This window comes from Vidua macroura, chromosome 1 (assembly GCF_024509145.1).
Source record: "Vidua macroura isolate BioBank_ID:100142 chromosome 1, ASM2450914v1, whole genome shotgun sequence".
Taxonomy (NCBI): domain Eukaryota; kingdom Metazoa; phylum Chordata; class Aves; order Passeriformes; family Viduidae; genus Vidua; species Vidua macroura.
This window is the reverse complement of record NC_071571.1, coordinates 107,417,619-107,435,915: the sequence shown is the minus strand read 5'-3', so window position 1 is coordinate 107,435,915 and position 18,297 is coordinate 107,417,619. Positions and strand designations below refer to the sequence as shown.

General features: G+C 42.9%; 1 protein-coding gene across 1 annotated transcript in view; it reads right to left on the bottom strand.

Moving 5' to 3' along the window:
* Positions 1 to 6,042: 6,042 nt before the first annotated feature.
* Positions 6,043 to 18,297, bottom strand: part of CABLES1 (Cdk5 and Abl enzyme substrate 1) — a 70,538-nt gene continuing 58,283 nt past the window's right edge. Inside the window, exons 8-10 of the mRNA XM_053987079.1 lie at positions 11,458 to 11,564; positions 10,349 to 10,556; positions 6,043 to 8,805 (exon numbers count right to left, since the gene is read on the bottom strand). Coding sequence (XP_053843054.1) covers positions 8,665 to 8,805; positions 10,349 to 10,556; positions 11,458 to 11,564 — 456 coding nt within the window. The 3' untranslated portion in view covers positions 6,043 to 8,664. The remainder of the gene's footprint in view (positions 8,806 to 10,348; positions 10,557 to 11,457; positions 11,565 to 18,297) is intronic.

Below are 18,297 nucleotides of genomic sequence, written 5' to 3'. Positions count from 1 at the left end.
TTCTATGGTAGTTTTATATAAGTAGCCATAATTACAGTGATAGTTTTACTTTATAGCTACACTGTTAACTGCAAAAAAAGAAAAAACAGCATACGAGGACAGTATTGTTATTATCAATCACTGGGTTTAAAAGCTGCAATTTTGCTTGGTTTTACAGATTTTAATGTATTTATTTTTCCCCCTAGGAATCCCATTGCTAGGCTCTAAGCTTGGTTGGGATTTGAAAAGCCTCTTCACTGATTCACTGTCTTCTGCTCCATGGACAGCAGCAACCCAGGTGTAGATTGTTTTCCATGTGCCTTGATGGGCTTCCCCAATGTCTGATCAGGTTTTCAGTAAAGGTGACTTCTCTAAGCTCTTTATTCTACTGACACTGTAGAATGACGTCTTCGAGATTCCTACCACTTTCTCAAATCAGATGGGTGTCGTCAGATATGTCTCACATCTTTAAAAGGTGAACAACTTGGATGGTTAGCAAATGTGATACTGGTTCTATCCTATGTGTTCAGTTTTGCTAAATGTTTGAACTTCCTGCTGGTGAGGAATATTTTAATTCCATAGCCCTGTGGCCTTGCAGACGTTCGTGCTCCCTTCCTTGTGACCCAAGGATCTGCTTTGGGTCACAGACTGCCATTTCTTTAATATCTGTCTGCAATTATTGTGCTGCCACCATCAATTAAATTCTCCAGATATTTTTCTTCCTGGTCTCCTGCAGCTTTAATCTGAAACTTTCCATTTTCCTGTCCATGGACACCATCACAGCCTGAACAGGGTCCAATTTTCCATTAATGGACACAGCAGGCTTTTAAAATAAATCAGACAAAGGGTGGAGTCTGCAGCTCCAGATGCACCATGTGAAAGAGTCAGTCAGACCCAACTCCCAGCACTGCATCAGCTTCTTTCTGTTTATCTTTGTGCTTATTGAAATAATAAAAGGTGAACAAAAATGGGGAGAAGGGGAGGAAAATAAGATGCCTAAACAGCAGCAGTCAAGAGAAAAGTACATAACATGGAATAAAAGAGGAAATGGGGTCTAGTTCTTAATCCATCTGCACAATACATAATTTTAACTGTGATCTGAAATGTTCCTTAGAAAGTACATCTGAATGCAATGCCTCCTATGCTCCACTGACTGGTGGAGGTCTGACTTGGCATGATATTTCTCAGGTTTGAGGAAATGAAAGATTATGTCCTAGACAAAAAAAAAAAAAAAAAAAAAGAAAGTAATTTTTTCTTTTCTATTCGGGTTGTTGTCTTAATTTACCTCCATTCTGTACAGATACACAGGCTGTCCTGGTAGGCAGATGGCAGCTTGCAGAGTCTTGTATTCAGGAGATATGAATGAACAATTTATATTGGGGCTGTCATGGGAGATGAGCACTTTGCAGTTCTTGTGCTGGTTTTGTGTGTGTTGTCATCTTGGCCCATGGAAATAGCCCAGATGTTACTACCACAGTCTCTGCTGTGCATGGGAGGATGTTGCTCTGGAGGAAGGCATTAAATATTGAGCTTTCAAAAACATGCTGTGCTTTTGGAAGTTCTGCATGTAAATGATGCAAATGCCTTGGGGTTGCTTATTAAGCTGGAGTTGGTCTAGCTTTGACTAGAAAAAATATTCACAATTAGAAGAGACTGACATAGTTGCAACCTACTGATGTTTGGAGTTGTGTTGGACTTTGTCCACCTCAAAAGTGTAAGTCTGTGTTTTGATGTTTTGCTGAAATGCTTGTGTTCCATGAGGAGCCCCAGTGCAGTCAGTGCCTGGCTGCATTGTGGAGGTCAGAGCTCAGACTAAGTCCTCTTCAGACCTTGAAGGCAGAAGGAAGGTTGCTAATGGTTGCACTTCGATCATGCTGTTGATTCAGCAACCTCTCAGTTCTCTCACAGCTGCTGGGAGAAGAGAGGCTCACTTCTTGAGATGAAGATGATGCTGACTATATTAACAATAATGATGACTGGGTAGTCACTGCTTCAGTTCTCCCTTCTTCTCCCTTTTCCTCTAGGGATGTTACCGTGGACAATTGTGGTGATGATCTCTTTCTTCCCTTCTTGTCAGTGCTGTGGTTCCCTTTTCAAGGGAAGCTGAATGGGTGTGGGTGGTTGCACAGCCAGGTTTTATCCCAGCATGCAACTAAGAGGCAGCCAATGTATCCAGGTGGGAACCAGGCCCACTGTGCACTCCTGCCCTGCACTGAGGACAGAACTGCATCTTTCCCAATTAAAAAGGACTGCATGAGGCAGTTTAATTGACAGGTTATAATTGCTTCACAGTCTTAATTGAAGCTCTGAGCTGTGAGCTCTCACTCATAGATGCAGGGCAACATGAAGAAGGTGTCTGGGCTTCAGGCTTGTAGTTACAGATGAGCTGCAAGTGGCAAGGGACTGGGGGAACAGTGTGGTCTAGACCATTCATCCAACTCAAATGGTAGCAATTCAGTCTTTTTTGACTGAGTGGGATGAGAGCAGTTTAGAAATAAAAGTGTCTTATGTGTCTTTTTAAAATTTCACAGCTACTGTTTCTTCGGTATTTTTTTTTTTTCTGTTTAAACAAAACTCCCACCCCAATATTCAGACTTCTTTGGTTGTCAACAAAAAGTACCACTAGAAACCACAGCCTCCTGTTGTTTTCTGCATTATTTATATTTTTGCAAACATTCCTCCTTCCCTCACACAGCCTGTCAGACTCTTCAGCTCTGCAATTCTCCTGAATCTATTCCTGGCATGTTATCTTTCCTCCCCATCCAGAGTGGCTGTTTAGTTAAGAGCATGTTGAATTGTGAAGGGCTGGGGGAGGCCATCACGACTGTGCTGCTTCCCCAGCCAGTAATTGCCATTAGCATTCCTTGCAAGAAGGGAGCAAACCAGCATGAAAGTCTTTTGCTTACTGTTTGGTGAGCTTGCTCTTTTCTTAGCACTCTATAAATATGTTGAGATTTGCCATCTTACCTCCTTTTTATTTTAATTTGGATGTATGTGATGATTGGAGAAGTGCAAGATGAGGAGAAAGAGCTGAGAGCTCCCGGGAGAGCTGTGCACTCCCAGGGATTCCTGATACACAAATAGATGGGAAGAAACCTGGGGACCAGAACAGGGCTGGTTCTTTTAGTCTTCTGGTGTGGGAGTTTAAAAGCTGATGTCGTGCCTGTCACTTTTGTGCTGTGAAACACTGCCACTGTCCTTTGTAAAAACCCAGCACAGTTCAGTCCTGTGGGCAACATAAATGGTACACCAACAGGGGAAGAACAGGTGGCTTGAGTTAGTCTAGATGTCTCCAAACCCTTCCTTGCTGGAAGGCTTCAGCCTAAAGAAAAGTTTAGCTAAAGCTCTGCCTAAGATCTAAGAGAAAATCCCAATATTCCTCTCCTAAATCAATGAACAGAATCCATTCCTGGTAAACCAGTCTTTGTTTTTGAACATGGGTGATTTAGTACTGGTTTGTAAATAAACACTTCTGCCTCTTCATCCTTTTGCTCTCCCGGTTAACTCTCAAGAGTAAAAATCCTCCAGCTGCTGGTAAAAGGAAGCAATGGAGAAGAGGGAAACTTGCCCTTTGGGTGAAAGAAGGGATAGAAGGGTATAAAGGCTTGCTCATGGATGCTGCTGCATTGAAAATGAGGGAAGTTTAGGTCTTGTGTCAGTGTTTCTGAAAACCTGACTTGCACAGCTTCTTCCCCGGTGGTTGTACCCATTGATGTTAACCAAGAGAACACTTCACTACACATGGAGGCCCCTGGGAGAGGATTGGCTTTCTTGCCTCTACTTTCTCCTTTCAGTGTCTTGCTTAACTAAATTCCAGAACTTTGTTAAGGATTGCTGCTAAGGAGCACCACACCCCAGAGTTCACTTAGGGGAAAGATTTCAGTTTCAAGTTAGATGAAATACTAACATGAATTCAAAAAGGTACAAATTGGTCACCAATGGAATCTGACTGCAAACTGGAAGACTTCAGGTTTGAGGAATTAAGTCCTGGAGCATCTGTCTAAACAGTGTAACAGAGGCAAGGGACCTAGCTGTCTTAAGATGATGTTTAGCAAGGTTATGGAAAGGAGTGTATGACAGGATAGATGAATGTGTAGGGAGGGCAATTTATGACAGCAGCCAATATTTAGGTCTTGTTAAGGGCAGGATGTGTTTGCTGCTCAAGTCAGCAGCAACTTCTTGGTTCACCCCTGCCTTGCTTTGAAGGTGTGCAAGCTATAAGCACTTCTCTCTGTCTGTTGGTCCTGGTATTTGCTGCTGGGTCTGGGCAGGGTGTATGTTTGTTGGTTTTTTGCAGGGACTGCAGAGCTCTCCTCTGAGCTCATCTGGACCATCAGGTTCCAGGCGGAAGTGGGGGCCTCTGCCTGTTACTAGTTCTCAGGAAGTTGGTGTGAATCAGTTTAGGATTCCGCAAAGACCTTTTTGCTTTGCACACAACGTTCTGTGAAAGGATGCACCTGATGCTTTTTTCCCTCTTTTTTTTCCTCCCTCTTCAGTAGAGTTTACAGTGGCAGATGAACAAATTAAGTTCAAATCTTCTTCCCACACTCTCCTCCCTTCCCAAAGGTGCAACCTGGGACAGATTTCAGTCTCAGCTACTGATGTTGGCATTGTTACTCCGATTGCTCAGTCTCTTGCCTCGCTCAACTACTTTTACCTTGTTTGTGTGTTTTTACATGTTTATTGTGGGGCCTGGTGCCAAAATCCTTTAGCATCGTGGGAAGGTGCAATCATCTCTTAGCAAACCACTCCTCACTGCTTCCACTCAAGTCTCATGCTCTATATTTTAGGAGGCTGGAGCAATTAGCTGAAGTTGTGTCATTTAGATATGCTACAAACTATCCCAAATAAGCCACTGCAAGTTAGTAAGTAGTTTAGGAAAATGATTGCCAAGTATTTTTCTGTATGTTTGCATGTCCTGGAGTCTGTGTAAATCATGGCAATTTTCATATTGTCGCAAATATGATTTAAAGCTGTGGGTCTCCGGAGCGATGGGTAAAGGCAGGGAGGCAAACCTTTCCCATAACTTTATTAACATGGAATGAAAATACAAGTAAATGGGTGTGTTTGATGAGACCACCTAGACAGGCATTGGATTTAGGGGGTGTCATAGGTGTAAAAACATAGCTTGAATGCAAACACATGGTGGGCAATTGGGTGTGCAACACATGAATGTCCAAAACACAACTTTCAGCCTCCAAAGAGGAAGCAGCTGCTTGTGAACTACAACTGGCACATGGGCTGGTTGTAAGTTTGACCATCACCTGGACTAACCCCAAGCAGTGTATTCCAAATTCTCTTGTGAACAAGGGTGTCATGAGATACGGACAATGCTGGAGAGCCTGCCTGTGCCTCATCCTCTGGCATACTGACAGCTGGGACTCAGAGACCCAGCTTCTGGTTCCAGGTGCTGCGAAAAAAGAAGGGCTTAAAATCCCAACAAACCCAAAACAGTGGTCTGGGAAGAATGTTATGATCTTGAATGGAGGGAAAATGTTTGAAGTGAGGGCTCTGCAGGGAGCTGAACACCATTAGATGGCCAGAGTCCTTTGGCAAGCCCACCACTGGCTTATTAATAAGCAGCTGTGTGTCCCAGGGGGAGACAAAACCAAACTCCTTTCCCCATACAGATGAGAGACTGAATAATTTTACATACTGTCACTGGTGAAAAACAGTCTGTGTTTTTCAATTTTTTTAAAACTTTTATTCATTTTGTTTTTAGAAAAGGAATAAACTCTTCATGGTAGAGTGTACGGTATATAATTTCAAAACAGAACAGGTTATATGGAATGGATTATTTTCCCAAACTATTTAAAGTTGAACCTAAAATCATTTGTAAATCAACACTCATTGCCATGTAAGACAAAGGAAAACAATCAACATGTTTTCTGTTTGGTACAGATTTTCTCTACCTCTTCAGCCTAAATTTTCCCAGGGATGGGCAGAAAAGGGGGGCAAATCCTGCCCATTGTCCTAATCATAATTGTACTGACCAAGCTTTGTGCTCTGAGATCTAGCAACATATGGCTTTATATACGTTCCTAAGTGAACAGTGCAACATCATCACCACCTTAAGTGTTTATTCCACATTCAAACTGTAACTGAACATCACTCTGAAACCCTTTTCCACCCCCAAAACAACAGCGATAACAATGAGAAGCAGAAAGTCTCCAGCAATCAGATTTCATCCAGAAATCTGTGTAAACTGTAGATCAGGGTTGGGTAGCAGCACAGAAGGCAAAAGATATGACAGCTTGATTCAGTAGCATCTCTAAAGACTACTGTAAGACTGTCATTCTTTAGTCTGCATCTTGCAATCACAATTTGCTTTTTCCCCTGCAATGCTATAAAGCAATATAAGAAAAAAATGAGACTCAAAAGCAAAAAGTAGAAGCCTTCATGGAAAGGTAAAGCTTCTGCTTAGCCTTGAGTGGTTGCTGTTAGAAACAGATCTCCACAATCAGAAATAAATCTTGAATGTATATATACAATTTGGGTGGAAAAGGATATGGCCAAGGGTGAAAACCCTCCTAGCTGACCCACTGACTGTTTTGGATCATAGGTCCACACTACACCCTCTGCCTTTTTGGTCTGAATAAACCAGCAAGGCAGCCACAGGCTCCAGGTGCGCTCCAGGCTCTTGGCTCCACTGCTCCTTGGCTGTGTGGGGGCCAGGGGAAGGAGGAGAAGGAGGAGAAGGGAGTAAGATTGCTGTAAGGGCCCCCGTCCCCTCACTTTGCAGCTGGCTGAGTGACGCATGGGTTGCAGCGACGTGGGACGTTACACTGGGAAGGTTTAAGTACACACCTCCTCCTCCACAGTCCTGTTGGAATGTATCTATATCAGTAATCTGGTAAGTATTACTAATAACTGTAAGGTAGCATAGTCACCCTCCCCTTTAGAACTGGGGGGGAGCAATAGCATCAAACAAATTCCCATTTGTCCTGATGTGTAACCTTTCCAGATCCTGTAGAGCAATGGTATGCAGGCTTTTTTCATACTAGAAATTAAAGGACTCAAAGCTGGTAAAGAAACTGGATGTTTCCTGGCTTAACTGAAGGAAATAATAAAACTGATTAAAGTAAGAGTGAAAGAAAGTAAGCATTAGTGTGTTCGCATCCTCTGATATGTCCCACTTCTCTATGTTCTGCTCACAAGCCCTTTTCATACTCTGAGCAAGCATTCCCAAACTTAGAGAGGTAAGGCTTCAGCTGAAATCTCACAGTTGAGACTATTATTTATTTTATAGTTACCACAAATGTAATAACTTGACTTTAGCAGATCCATGTGGGGCATGTTGAGGACAAGGCTTGTTAAGTGAACCAGCACAGGAGAAGATTGGACAGGAGTGGAATCCCACATGATAACAGCAACTGAACAATATCCATCAGCACGGCATTAGCTTAGTGTGGATATAGCATCAGGAGCTTGGATAAAGCCTTTAAGCTTTCTGGGTGTCCAGTCAGAACCAGGGAAGCTGCAAGAAGTTTTACCATAAAACTCCAGCACTGCAATGTCTAAAGGAACTGAATCTCAATGGGCACAGATTTTAGGTTTTACACAGTCAATCCTAATTAAAACCCCAAAAGTATAATGGCTGATGCCCCTGCTGTTGGAGCCTTAAGACACCCGTTACACTGCTGAGCCCTACACTTTTTTTTTTTAATAAAACACTGTTTTAAGATAAAGCACAATAAATGTGCTTATTACGCACTCTAACATAGAGCACAGAAATACAACACTACAGAGTGCAAGTCTAACCATCTCCACAGTGGGAAAAGTGCGAAGGTTAAAAATATGCATGTGGCTTAACACAAGATATTTTTAAAAAACATGACACGGAAATCTTATACTAATGCTTTCATCTTTACCACAAACATGACTGAAAACTTAAGGTCAGTTGCTGATCCTTCTCTCGCAGTAGCAGTAGTGTAATCCTTTCAAAGTTGTACAATGTTGGAAAGATCAGAGAATAAAAAACCCCAAACGTCCAAAAATGATCCCATTTACCACTTTTCCAGTAGTTATGTTTTTCAAGGAGTAAACATGTAAGGTCACCTTGATCTTCACCATCAGTAACTGATACACTTGGAAACAGCTAAGCCAACCACCTCGACTGAGATCAGTTCGGTGTCGCACACACACACACACACACGGATACACACACAAATACCCCACAGGAAAAAGTGCACTTTCAATTGCTGATACAAAAATAGATTGGCACATTCTTTTTGACACAGTGAAGATATCTTCTTTAAAAGCTTTTTCACTTTAAGAAGTTCTCTTGGAATTTGCAGCAGGTCTGTAGAAAAAGCGCTACGAGAATGCACTCAGTGGGCTTCCAGGGTTTGTGTGATGGAGAGAGGGGTGGTCATGGAGGCTGCCTTTCTAATTTTTGCCTACTTTTATAGCTCTAGTCCCTACAGGTAGGGTCAGCTGCCACCCAGTTTCAGCACGTGAACTATTTACCAACAGCTCAGTCTTCACCTGCTTTGAGAAAGTAACAATACATAAATTTGTCAAAGCCAAGAGTCGATGCAGTATTTCCTGTAGCCAGAAAAACTGTTTTGTGGGGGAGAGAGAGTGAAGTGTTAGGAGTCTGATTTTGCATTTCCAGTAGTAACTGCGGCTTGGGAGAACCAAGCGGGAACAGTCGGGAGCCCCTTCCCCGCCGGGCAGCCAGCGCTAGGAGTTCTGCACCAAGCGTCTGTAGTGCGGCATCACTTCGTGCTCGGGAAGGTGGAGAGCAAACTCCAAGGCCACCAGCACCGGGAACTCAAAGGCGATCAGCTCTCGCCTGTTCAGCCGGAACTTCTCTTCCAGTTTCTGCAACCACAGCCGAGGGGAAAAAAATAAATTAACAAAAACGGAACGAGGGTTTGCCTTTCTAGAGCTTTCCCACAAATGACATTATTCAAAACACGCATGCTGCTGTCATTAAACTTCTGTCCTGACGGACTTGCATGGCTCTAGGTTTAGAAGATCAGAGCTGTGTGAACTGGATGTTCTGAATCCTTACTGTGAACACATAGAGCTCAGACAGCCATGCTATTTCTGACACGTTTGTCACTTCACTCTTTCCACTGTGAGCAGATACATCTTCTAACGATCACAGTGATTACCACTGCAGCAACAGGAAATTCCTAGCTTCATGCAAACATCAAAATCACTTGTGTAATGGAAGACATGCATCTTGTAATTGTCCACAAACTTCCTGCACTGCTTGAAATCACTAGTTTTCCTTTCAGCATTAGACTGTGCTGCAACGCCCTGATGGGGAAATTATTTTGCCACAATTTGATCTTAATACCTCAGAGGCAGAAGGTGTCATAAGAACAGTGAGAAACAGAAACTGCTATCCTCAGGGGGATGAGATGGGTTTTATAGTTGTTTTTGTGCTGTGCTGTACTAAACCTTCCATATGCTCTGCTGTTTTCACTGGATTTGGATGCTACAAGTAGGCAACCAGTTGCTCAGGGATATTTCCTCCCCTCATCCTCTTAGGATCTCCCTGGCTTGCTACTTCTCTGCCCACTGGGTCTACTGCAAAGTTCAATGTCTTATGGACCAACATTTCAATAATGCAAGAGAGGCCAGATCTTCCTATTTCCACTTGGCTGGTTTTTTTTGTGATTATTCAGAGGGCTTTCTAACAAACTGACTGTCAGCCCAGCTCTGAGACTGTGGGAGGAGGGCATGAGTTCAGTCCTGCCCCTATCCACGATCCCATGTCTCTTTCATTGAGTGAGCTGGTTGTAGCCAAATACCAAAACACCAGCCTAACTTTCTGTAGCATTAAATCAGATTGGTATCTCAGTGCTTGCAGAGGATTATGGCATAACACCCGCATGTTACTGCTTTCATGTGGAGTGGGTAGAAGACCAAAACACCTTACTCTAAAAAACACATCTGGAATGAGATGTTCTGATGGGAACCCCTCCTTCCGTTTTCTTGCCCAAAAGCTGAACTTGATAAATATAAATGTCTATTGGACTCCATCTGAAACTAGTATTTGCATTTAATTCCCAAAGGAGAATCCTTACTGAAACTCTTGAAAACATAATTAAGTGCAAAATTAATTTCCCGAGGGCTCACCTGTTGCCTTGTATTGACAAAATGATGGTCAGATACATCTAAAACTTCACAGTATCTGACAGCAGGGCCTTCTATCCCATCAAACAAGCTTCCCATGCCTCTGCAAGGACATTGATCACTACTACTTCCACAAAAATGTGTAACAAATATAGATATTTAGCTGGCTGTACATCTGGAAGCCTAAAGGAGAGCATGTCCACTGACAAATAGGCTTGCACAGACCACACACTGGCACTTCATGTAGATGGAACTCTGGAAACCTATGGATACGTACATCTATAAGATGCTTGACTTCATGTTTTCTGAGGTCACTGCCAATTTTGGCTGCTAAAAGAACACAAGCTCCAGCACAAAGCTTTCTATTCTGCTTGTTCAGCTTCCCCTTGAGAGCGAGCTTCTCAAAGTAGACAAAGGCCATGGCCACTGTGGGCTCTTCAAAACCACATTCTTCTTGAGCAAGCTTGCGCATTTCTCTCTTCAAGCTGAGTAAAGAGACCAGACAAGTATGCTGTGAGATGAGTTTTAAAGCATTTCTCATTTCACCCTAAGAGCCATGCTTTCAGAGATTCCTGCTTAGTCAAATGGAAGGGAAAACATAATTTACTGGGCAGATCTTTTTATGCTGTTTTGGGGGCACATTTCATGGCACACTTTTACATCACCAGTCACCCTCACTGCCCCCAACAGACAGTTGTGTCAAACTATAAAAGCAACCAAAAGAGCTCTGACAAATTTAGCAACAATATTTTATCAGAGGTCCTATGCTGCATACCATTTGTTTGGATTACTGGTGCTCTGTATGCAGCTTCTGCTGCTGGTTATGGTTGGTCAAATCCAAACTGACAGTTCTGTCCATGTACTGCAGCACTGGCTGGTTACAGACCAGTGTGGCTCAGTGTCCTTCTGGCCACAAGGGTCAAATGAAATTGTCATTACTTCAGTGGAGCAGTATGTCTAGACTGCTACACCAGAAACAGAGATGGAATATTACAACTTTGCTGTGAAGACAACTGCTCTTTTTGCTTCTGGCCAAGGCACAAAGCAGCACTTCTCTTTCCTCAGTCTCTTTTTAAGCCAATTGCTATGAGCTTAGAGACTCTGTTGTGTTATTTTTCTGGCTATTTTAATATAGTGCATGCCCAGCTCTCATCCTCGTCCCGTTAGATGCTGTGTTTAACACCTGACCAGTGTGTGTTTGCACATTCCTCTATCCTGTTTACTCATCCCAGTAATCCAAGCAGTCATCTGACTTACTCTGCACCTCTGCTGGTCACTGCTCCTGGAAGATCAATCAGTGCTGTGCTTCCCCTCACAAAGCAGGAATTGCACTGACATGTGAGACAGCTGCATCACATTGCAGCCTTATTGAGCTTTGCCACGTACCTTCTTATTTTACTGAGGGTAAGCTTGATGTGAGGGAACTTCTCTTTAAATGTCTCATTCATGTCCTTCTTGAGATCCGATGGCTTCACGTAGTCTATGACTGTGGTCTGTAATACATGTCAAGAAACAATTACTCTTTTAGTTTGTAACAAAGATCACTCAACTCCCAGAAAGAAGGAATACCAAACAAGTGCCAGTCAGTCCCAACTCTTTCAGCAGACAGGAAAATTAAGTCTGAACTAAGGCAACTATTTATTTGTGATTAACAAAACAAGTGACCTGTTCAGCACAAGCCTTGAACAATACACACCTCATTATCATCCTCTAAGTATTGCTAAGAGTGAGTTTAAGATAAGCATGGCTGGATGAAACCTACCTGAGAAGATAAAAAAATTCATCACAATAACTGATATGATGACCAGATTTTGGGGCATACCTCCATGCGGTTCCGAGACCCACTGTAAGTTTCTCTCAAATTGATTCTTTAAAGAAACCACTGGTACAAACTCTCACTTGCTGTAGCATACATTTATAATAAAATAAGCAACCAGTTTATATGGCAGGTCACTCAGTAGAGTGGAAGGCAGTAATGCTGTGTTAAGGCAGTAAATGGACAAAAGAGTCAGGACAACATTAAAAGTGTACAGTCTATTCCCTTTGAGCTTCCTATTCCTTTTTGTTACAACCTAAGGAACCTCACCAAGTTGCAGAGGGCTCTCCTGTCCAACACAGCCCCTGCATCTGTGAGTGTCCAACACTTTTCTTGTTCCCTTAGTCTCTGTTCAGGTAGCACTTTGCCCAAATCCTCTGTCACCATTCACCTAGCCAAAATCTAGCAGCTCTACAACAAAACAACCTTTATTTTGGGAATGTGTCAATTCTCTACCAAGCTCTGGCAGTTCTGCCCATTGGACAAAAGTGGAGAGGAGTCTCAGCTTGGGCACCTGAGGGATAGCCTGGTCCCCAGGCATACAGCCCCCTGCCAGCTTCAAGCATGTAAGAAAGCAGCAGTGGATAGTGCAATGCATTATCCTGATCATAAAATAATATTTCACTTCTGATTTCTGGTTTTGATTAATTTGTATTATGGCAAAGGGCTGTTAATACCAAACAAGAGGTGGAAAGAGGTATGCAAAACCCTTGCTGCATGTTATGCCTTTATAGAAGGTGGAGCTCTGCTGTAATGTATCCTCATGGGAATTGCAATCAGCCAAAAAGACTGACTGAATATGCCTTCAGGCTTTTTTTCTGCCATTAAAATAATATATGGAAGGGCTTGGGGAATACAAAGTGCAATGGCTCTAGAGAGAAAGCAGACAATTCCCTTTATCCAATCATGTTGTTCTCTGTTTCCAAAATAAGCATGAAGGAGAGTAAAACACACCAATCTTTTCCTGCACTTTACTTATGAGATATGGTACTGAATTATTAGGAAATTAAAACAGAGCAGAGCATGTGTTTCCTCTGAACAGTGCCCAGCAGTATTTGATGCAAACATAATAGAGAGGAAAAACCCAGGTTTTTGCCATGGGGTGTTGTTATGGTCATGCACATGCTTTAAAACATGGGCCATTCTGCCACATCAGCACTCTTCAGCCACACCTGCTTCCCTGCACGTGTATGGATGAGCCTGACTGCAGGTTCAGGCAGACAGTGCAGTGCCTCTGAGGTTAAAAATTCATAAGCTGCCTTGATGCTGAAGCAAGCCATGTGCTGCCACACCTGAATAAAAGGAAGAGAAGAGAAGACAGGAAGGAGAAGCCTTGCCCTACCCAGGGATCAGTGAGAAAGCCCTCAATGGAATGTGTGGGCCTGCCTGGTTTTAACCCTGCAGAGGTTGAAAGGATGTATGCATGCACCATGCAGCCGAGGCTCTTCACTGCAGACAGCTTCTCACATGCTTCATCTCACCTGGCAGGCTCAGACCTCTAAAGCAGAAGAATTAAGATCTTAACAACTACCCTTTTTCCTTTCTTTCCCTGGAATGTTGCAGCCGGCCTGCCTACTCCTTGGTATTGTTGCCAAAGGATCATCAGCAAGCTGGGTGTGCTGATGCACAGATATGCTGGGAGTTTTATGCGTTAAGAGGCTTCCTCTCAGTACTGCTACAAGAGAAACAAGCCACATCTAACTTAGACCACTGCTGTCTGCTGCTCAGGGTCCATAGAAACATGGGTCCTTGCTGCTCTTGCTTATAGAGCCAAGAGACACTAACCAGATACATCCTATTAAATGCAACGATGATTTTAGTTACTACCAGTATTTTTTGGTTGTCTTGGGCAATCCTATAAATAGTGAGTTCAGTGTTACCTTACAAAGCTACCTGACACCTTATTTCATGCTTCACTACAAACCTAACTGCCCATTGGTTGTTCTTTATTACCACAGAGCTCATCATTTTATCTTAATTAACTTGCCTTTAGCTCTCTCCATGTTATCTTCTTCTTTTGCTTCTGTGCACAACAGAAACCACTTCCCAACTGAAAGGGCACAGCAGTGGAGAGAGGGCCTGTCCATCCTCCAGGCTCAGCTGAAGGGCTGCACAGAAGTTGTGCCAGACAGCAGTTTCAGCTGCTTTCACCTCTAACAAGTCAGGGTGGCTCTGGGGGCCACTGAGCAGAGGGGGACTGAGCCCTGGGCTCTGCCACTCAGCAGCAGCAGCAGCCCCCTGGGATGCACCTTTCCCCATGACTGCTCTGCAGGCACCGACTTGTTTTACCTGGGACTCCTCCAGCCTGTGGGAGGTTTGCCAGAATTCAGCTAAATTCTCTTCAGAAGGAGAAAAGCTCTTTTTAAAAATTTCATTTAAAGCAAAGCGCTCAGAGGCTTGAGACAAAGCAGATAGCTTAAAACTGAGAACAGTAAAGAGGTACAGTTATTTTTAAACACAGAGATTTGTCAGTTTTGTCCTGTTGATAAGGATCTCCTCCTCTCCAACTCTGAATACTGCCGCTTCCTGCGAGACAACAGTCTCTACGATACAAATCACAATAATGAAATCCAGATGAAAGCTGGTGTGTGCTGGTTTTGATTCATGTAACAGGATAACAGCAGCATGTTTGAACACACTGGCTCTAAGGCAGCTGTCTCATCTTGTCAGTGCCATGCTGGAGAGCTCAGCTAACTGCCCCTATGCTCAAGAAAAGGATTTGTGCAAGTTTTCTTTTGTTTTGGTTTTTTTTGTCTCTTGATTTTTTTTCCCTTCATAGCTGCTGCAGAAGCTGGACTTTGAGCAACAGGATGCTGATACCTACAGAAATGCATCCTGTGCATTCAGGACCCTGCCCAGCAGGGAGGCAGGCAGAAGATACCCCCTAAAAAATATCTGTTGAGAGGTAGTTTAAAAAACAATGTTGGATTAGTATCTGTGAGTGATCAAATCAGCTTCCCTTTCAAATGGTTTCTGACCAGGCACCTGAGTACCCCTGTTGTTGGGACACAGCACTCATGAGGCTACACAGAAATCTTGGTCTCCAACCCTGATCCTGCCCAGGGCCCCTTATGCACCCTGCAAATAGCTTGCCACAACCACCAGCTTGCAACAACCCCCACTGCTGCCCCTGCCCACAAGTAAAGGAGTGGAGCAAAGCCACAAGAACCAGCTGGGATCTGACAGGGGAGGGCTTGGACACGACGCCATCCTCCTCTGCCTGCTCAGTGTTTATGCTCCTCTTCTGTTTTAGGCCACGCCACTGCCCTTGAGCTGCCTGCATTTCCCACATGAAGCTGCCATGTGAAGAAAAACACATGACTGTCTGTCCAGGACAATTCTGGTATTGCTTGTGTCAGGGATCTGATCAATACTGATGCTCCAAAGTTTTATGAAGGGTTTGCAAATATTTCTCTAAAAGGAGCACAGCTTTTCTCCATCCAAACATACTTTCTTATACATAATATTATTTCCTACCAGGCAGGCACTCTGTACTCCCAGAGCTGTCAGACAGAAGAACAAGGCACTGGGAACTACTAAACTGTCTCTCTCATAGTCTAATCTCCAATGTTTTTAACTTCTGTCATCCAGAACCGTCTGTCTCGTTTCTCACAGCTTATTTGCACAGAACACGTTTCAGTTCAGCATTCAGCAATTCTACTTCGTGGGCTCTGTTACGTTCTCAGTATACAAATCTGTGTATGTGTATTTTACTTTGGCAATGGAAGCTGCAGAAGACAAATGAAAACCTTGATATATGGTAGCTGACAGATGCCTGGACAGTGTGATAAATGCTTCATCCCAAGTCTCTACTCTGCACACTTTTTGCTTGGCTGGCAGTTTTGAACTTGGAGCTCAGCTTGTGTGTTATTCACAAGCATTTTCAAGCAGCTGCTTTCTCATAGGAAAGCTGTATATATAGTTTCATAAATATGGGAGGAGAGAGAATGCCTGAAATGGTTGGTAAGACTGGCAGGATGAAATATTGTAGAAAATAAATCCTACTTTGGCATGCAACCAGTAAAAGATGATCTAGCCTTGGATGCCTCTATCTCTCAGCTTAAGAAGGATAAAATCAGAATAAAATAGGTGAATAAAATGAAAGCTGTATGATAGGCTCTCTTAGCTGTTGTTACTGTGTACCCCTGATAAATCTACTTCACAGAAAGCAGACGGAAGACTGATACCTGAAACAGACTTTTGGCAGGTCACTGATAAGGTCTGAGCCACACAAGAAGTGAAAAGAAGTCAATAACTCTGCACTCTCTGACTACTTTAATGCATCCCATAGGTGACCAGCTACGTACCTATCAACTGCCAGTAACCTAATTCATATATTTATGGCTTATGATGCATACAATATGAGAAATCCTGATAGAGAAGAGACTTCAAATGAATGTATCTGTGATGGAAAATGGGAGTGATTCCGAATTATAATTAAAATTCTAAAAAAGGAAGCTAGACTAAAATAAGATGTTTCTGTTGTTACAAAGTTATTAACATTCAAGGATCTTAAACTGCAAGATTTTGAATTTCACAAGGCTAATAGTCTCAAAAGTGCCTCTTTGAAATTAACTACATGGAAGGACACCAGTTTATTTTATATTGTTAACACTCTGGAATTATTCTCAAAATAGTTATTTATTGGAATCTCAGCCAAATATAGAATCAAATGCATAGAGCACAGGATTTATATATGATTATCTACCACTGCTATCCTCTGCTCCCTGAGACTTTTGGGTACAAGGTCAGTAGCTGTTAAAAAAGCAGTCTGGAGATACTTAATATACAGCTACAGAAGTGGCTCAAAGAATAGGGTGACAGCACTGAAGGACGCTGGCTATAGTGGAGTCTGCCTGACCTTGGTGCTCCTTGTGACAGGCAGAATGGGGGAACAACAGACCAAATGCATTATATCATCATGCAGGGCTTTTGTTAGACCAAAGGGCCAGGGCAGCAAGCAGTTCTAATTTTAAAATCACACTGGAGGACTAATATTAAACAATGCAGCCTGGCTGTGCTCGCCACTAGCACGGTACCTGGCAAGTGCAGGCTGGCAGACAGGCACTGCAACAGCTCTGCAGAGTTTTGTGACCTGCTTCTTTTATTAGTGGTGTGCAGATGTCAATTTATTTTTATATAATTAAACAAACACACTGACATGGTAGCTCAGTATTCAAACCTAATTCCACATGTATCCCTTGAGCACATATAGATGGATATTTCAGGGATGCGACTACAGAATGGGTCACTCAAAGTCAACGTGCTGCTGATCTGGGCTTTTCTTCTTCTGCTTCAAGTTTTGGCAGCACACAGTGACCAGCTAACATGCTCCTGTGTTTCTGTGTTACCAACAAAAGCAGTACTGCAGGATCAGTTGAGCCTGTTGAGAATGAGTTTTCTAGTTCAGCACAGAAAGAGTTTCTTCTGGAAAGAATGCAGAGAGACCAGGGGGGCATTGACGAGTCTGTACATATGCTAGTCAACATGAGATTTGAGGAAAGAAATTAATGCTTAGTCTGGTAGATAAAGTTCCTGTTCTAGAGAGATTTAAGAATCTGCACAAATTCCTGTTTTAGCAGTATCAGCCAGGAAGACATCTGTTAACTATGACATGATGTTTCCCTTCCCCCCCCACCCCCCAGCATGAATTTTTTCTACCTCTTACTGTTTATACTGCAGCAGAGAGTGCAGACTCTCCTACAAAGACAAGACAAAATGAAATAATTTCTTCAGGGCAGACTAGAGTTTAAATATAACTAGTACAATTAATAGAACCCACAGAATTGGTATTGGGAAATTATTGAAGAATACTTTCCAGAATTGTCCCCTGACAGGCAATTTGTGGGTATTGCTTCTAGATATGCAACAGGGAAGTGTATGCTCTGTTAAGCCTGAGACTTCACTACAGAAAAAACCAAACCAAACCAAACCAAACCAAACCAAACCAAACCAAACCAAACAAGAACAAACAAACAAACAAACAAACAAAAAACAAAACAAAAAAAAACCCACGCAGAAAAACGCCAGAAAACCAACAACAAAAACCGACAAGAAAACCCCAAAAAACCCAGACTAAACCAAAAGTGCTTCTGCTTCCCCAGACCTATCCTCAAGGATGAAGCTCAGCTTCTCCTTAAAAACAGCTGGGGACTTGCAGCTAACACTTCTCTCCAAGAGTCAGGGCTAATTCAGCTCTGTAAAATTAAATACTATAAAGTCCATGTCAGTGATGATAAACTCAGGCGCCACAAAAGCTGAGCACACGGAGTGCTAGTTGCACGTATTTCTGAGTGAAGTCTAAACTGGACCACACATTTTGTCTGTCCTATGCCTCGGGATAAAGCCTGCAGTGTTTACTGATGCAGCATTCACACAGACCTCAACAGAGCTTTCCCAGCGAGCATAGA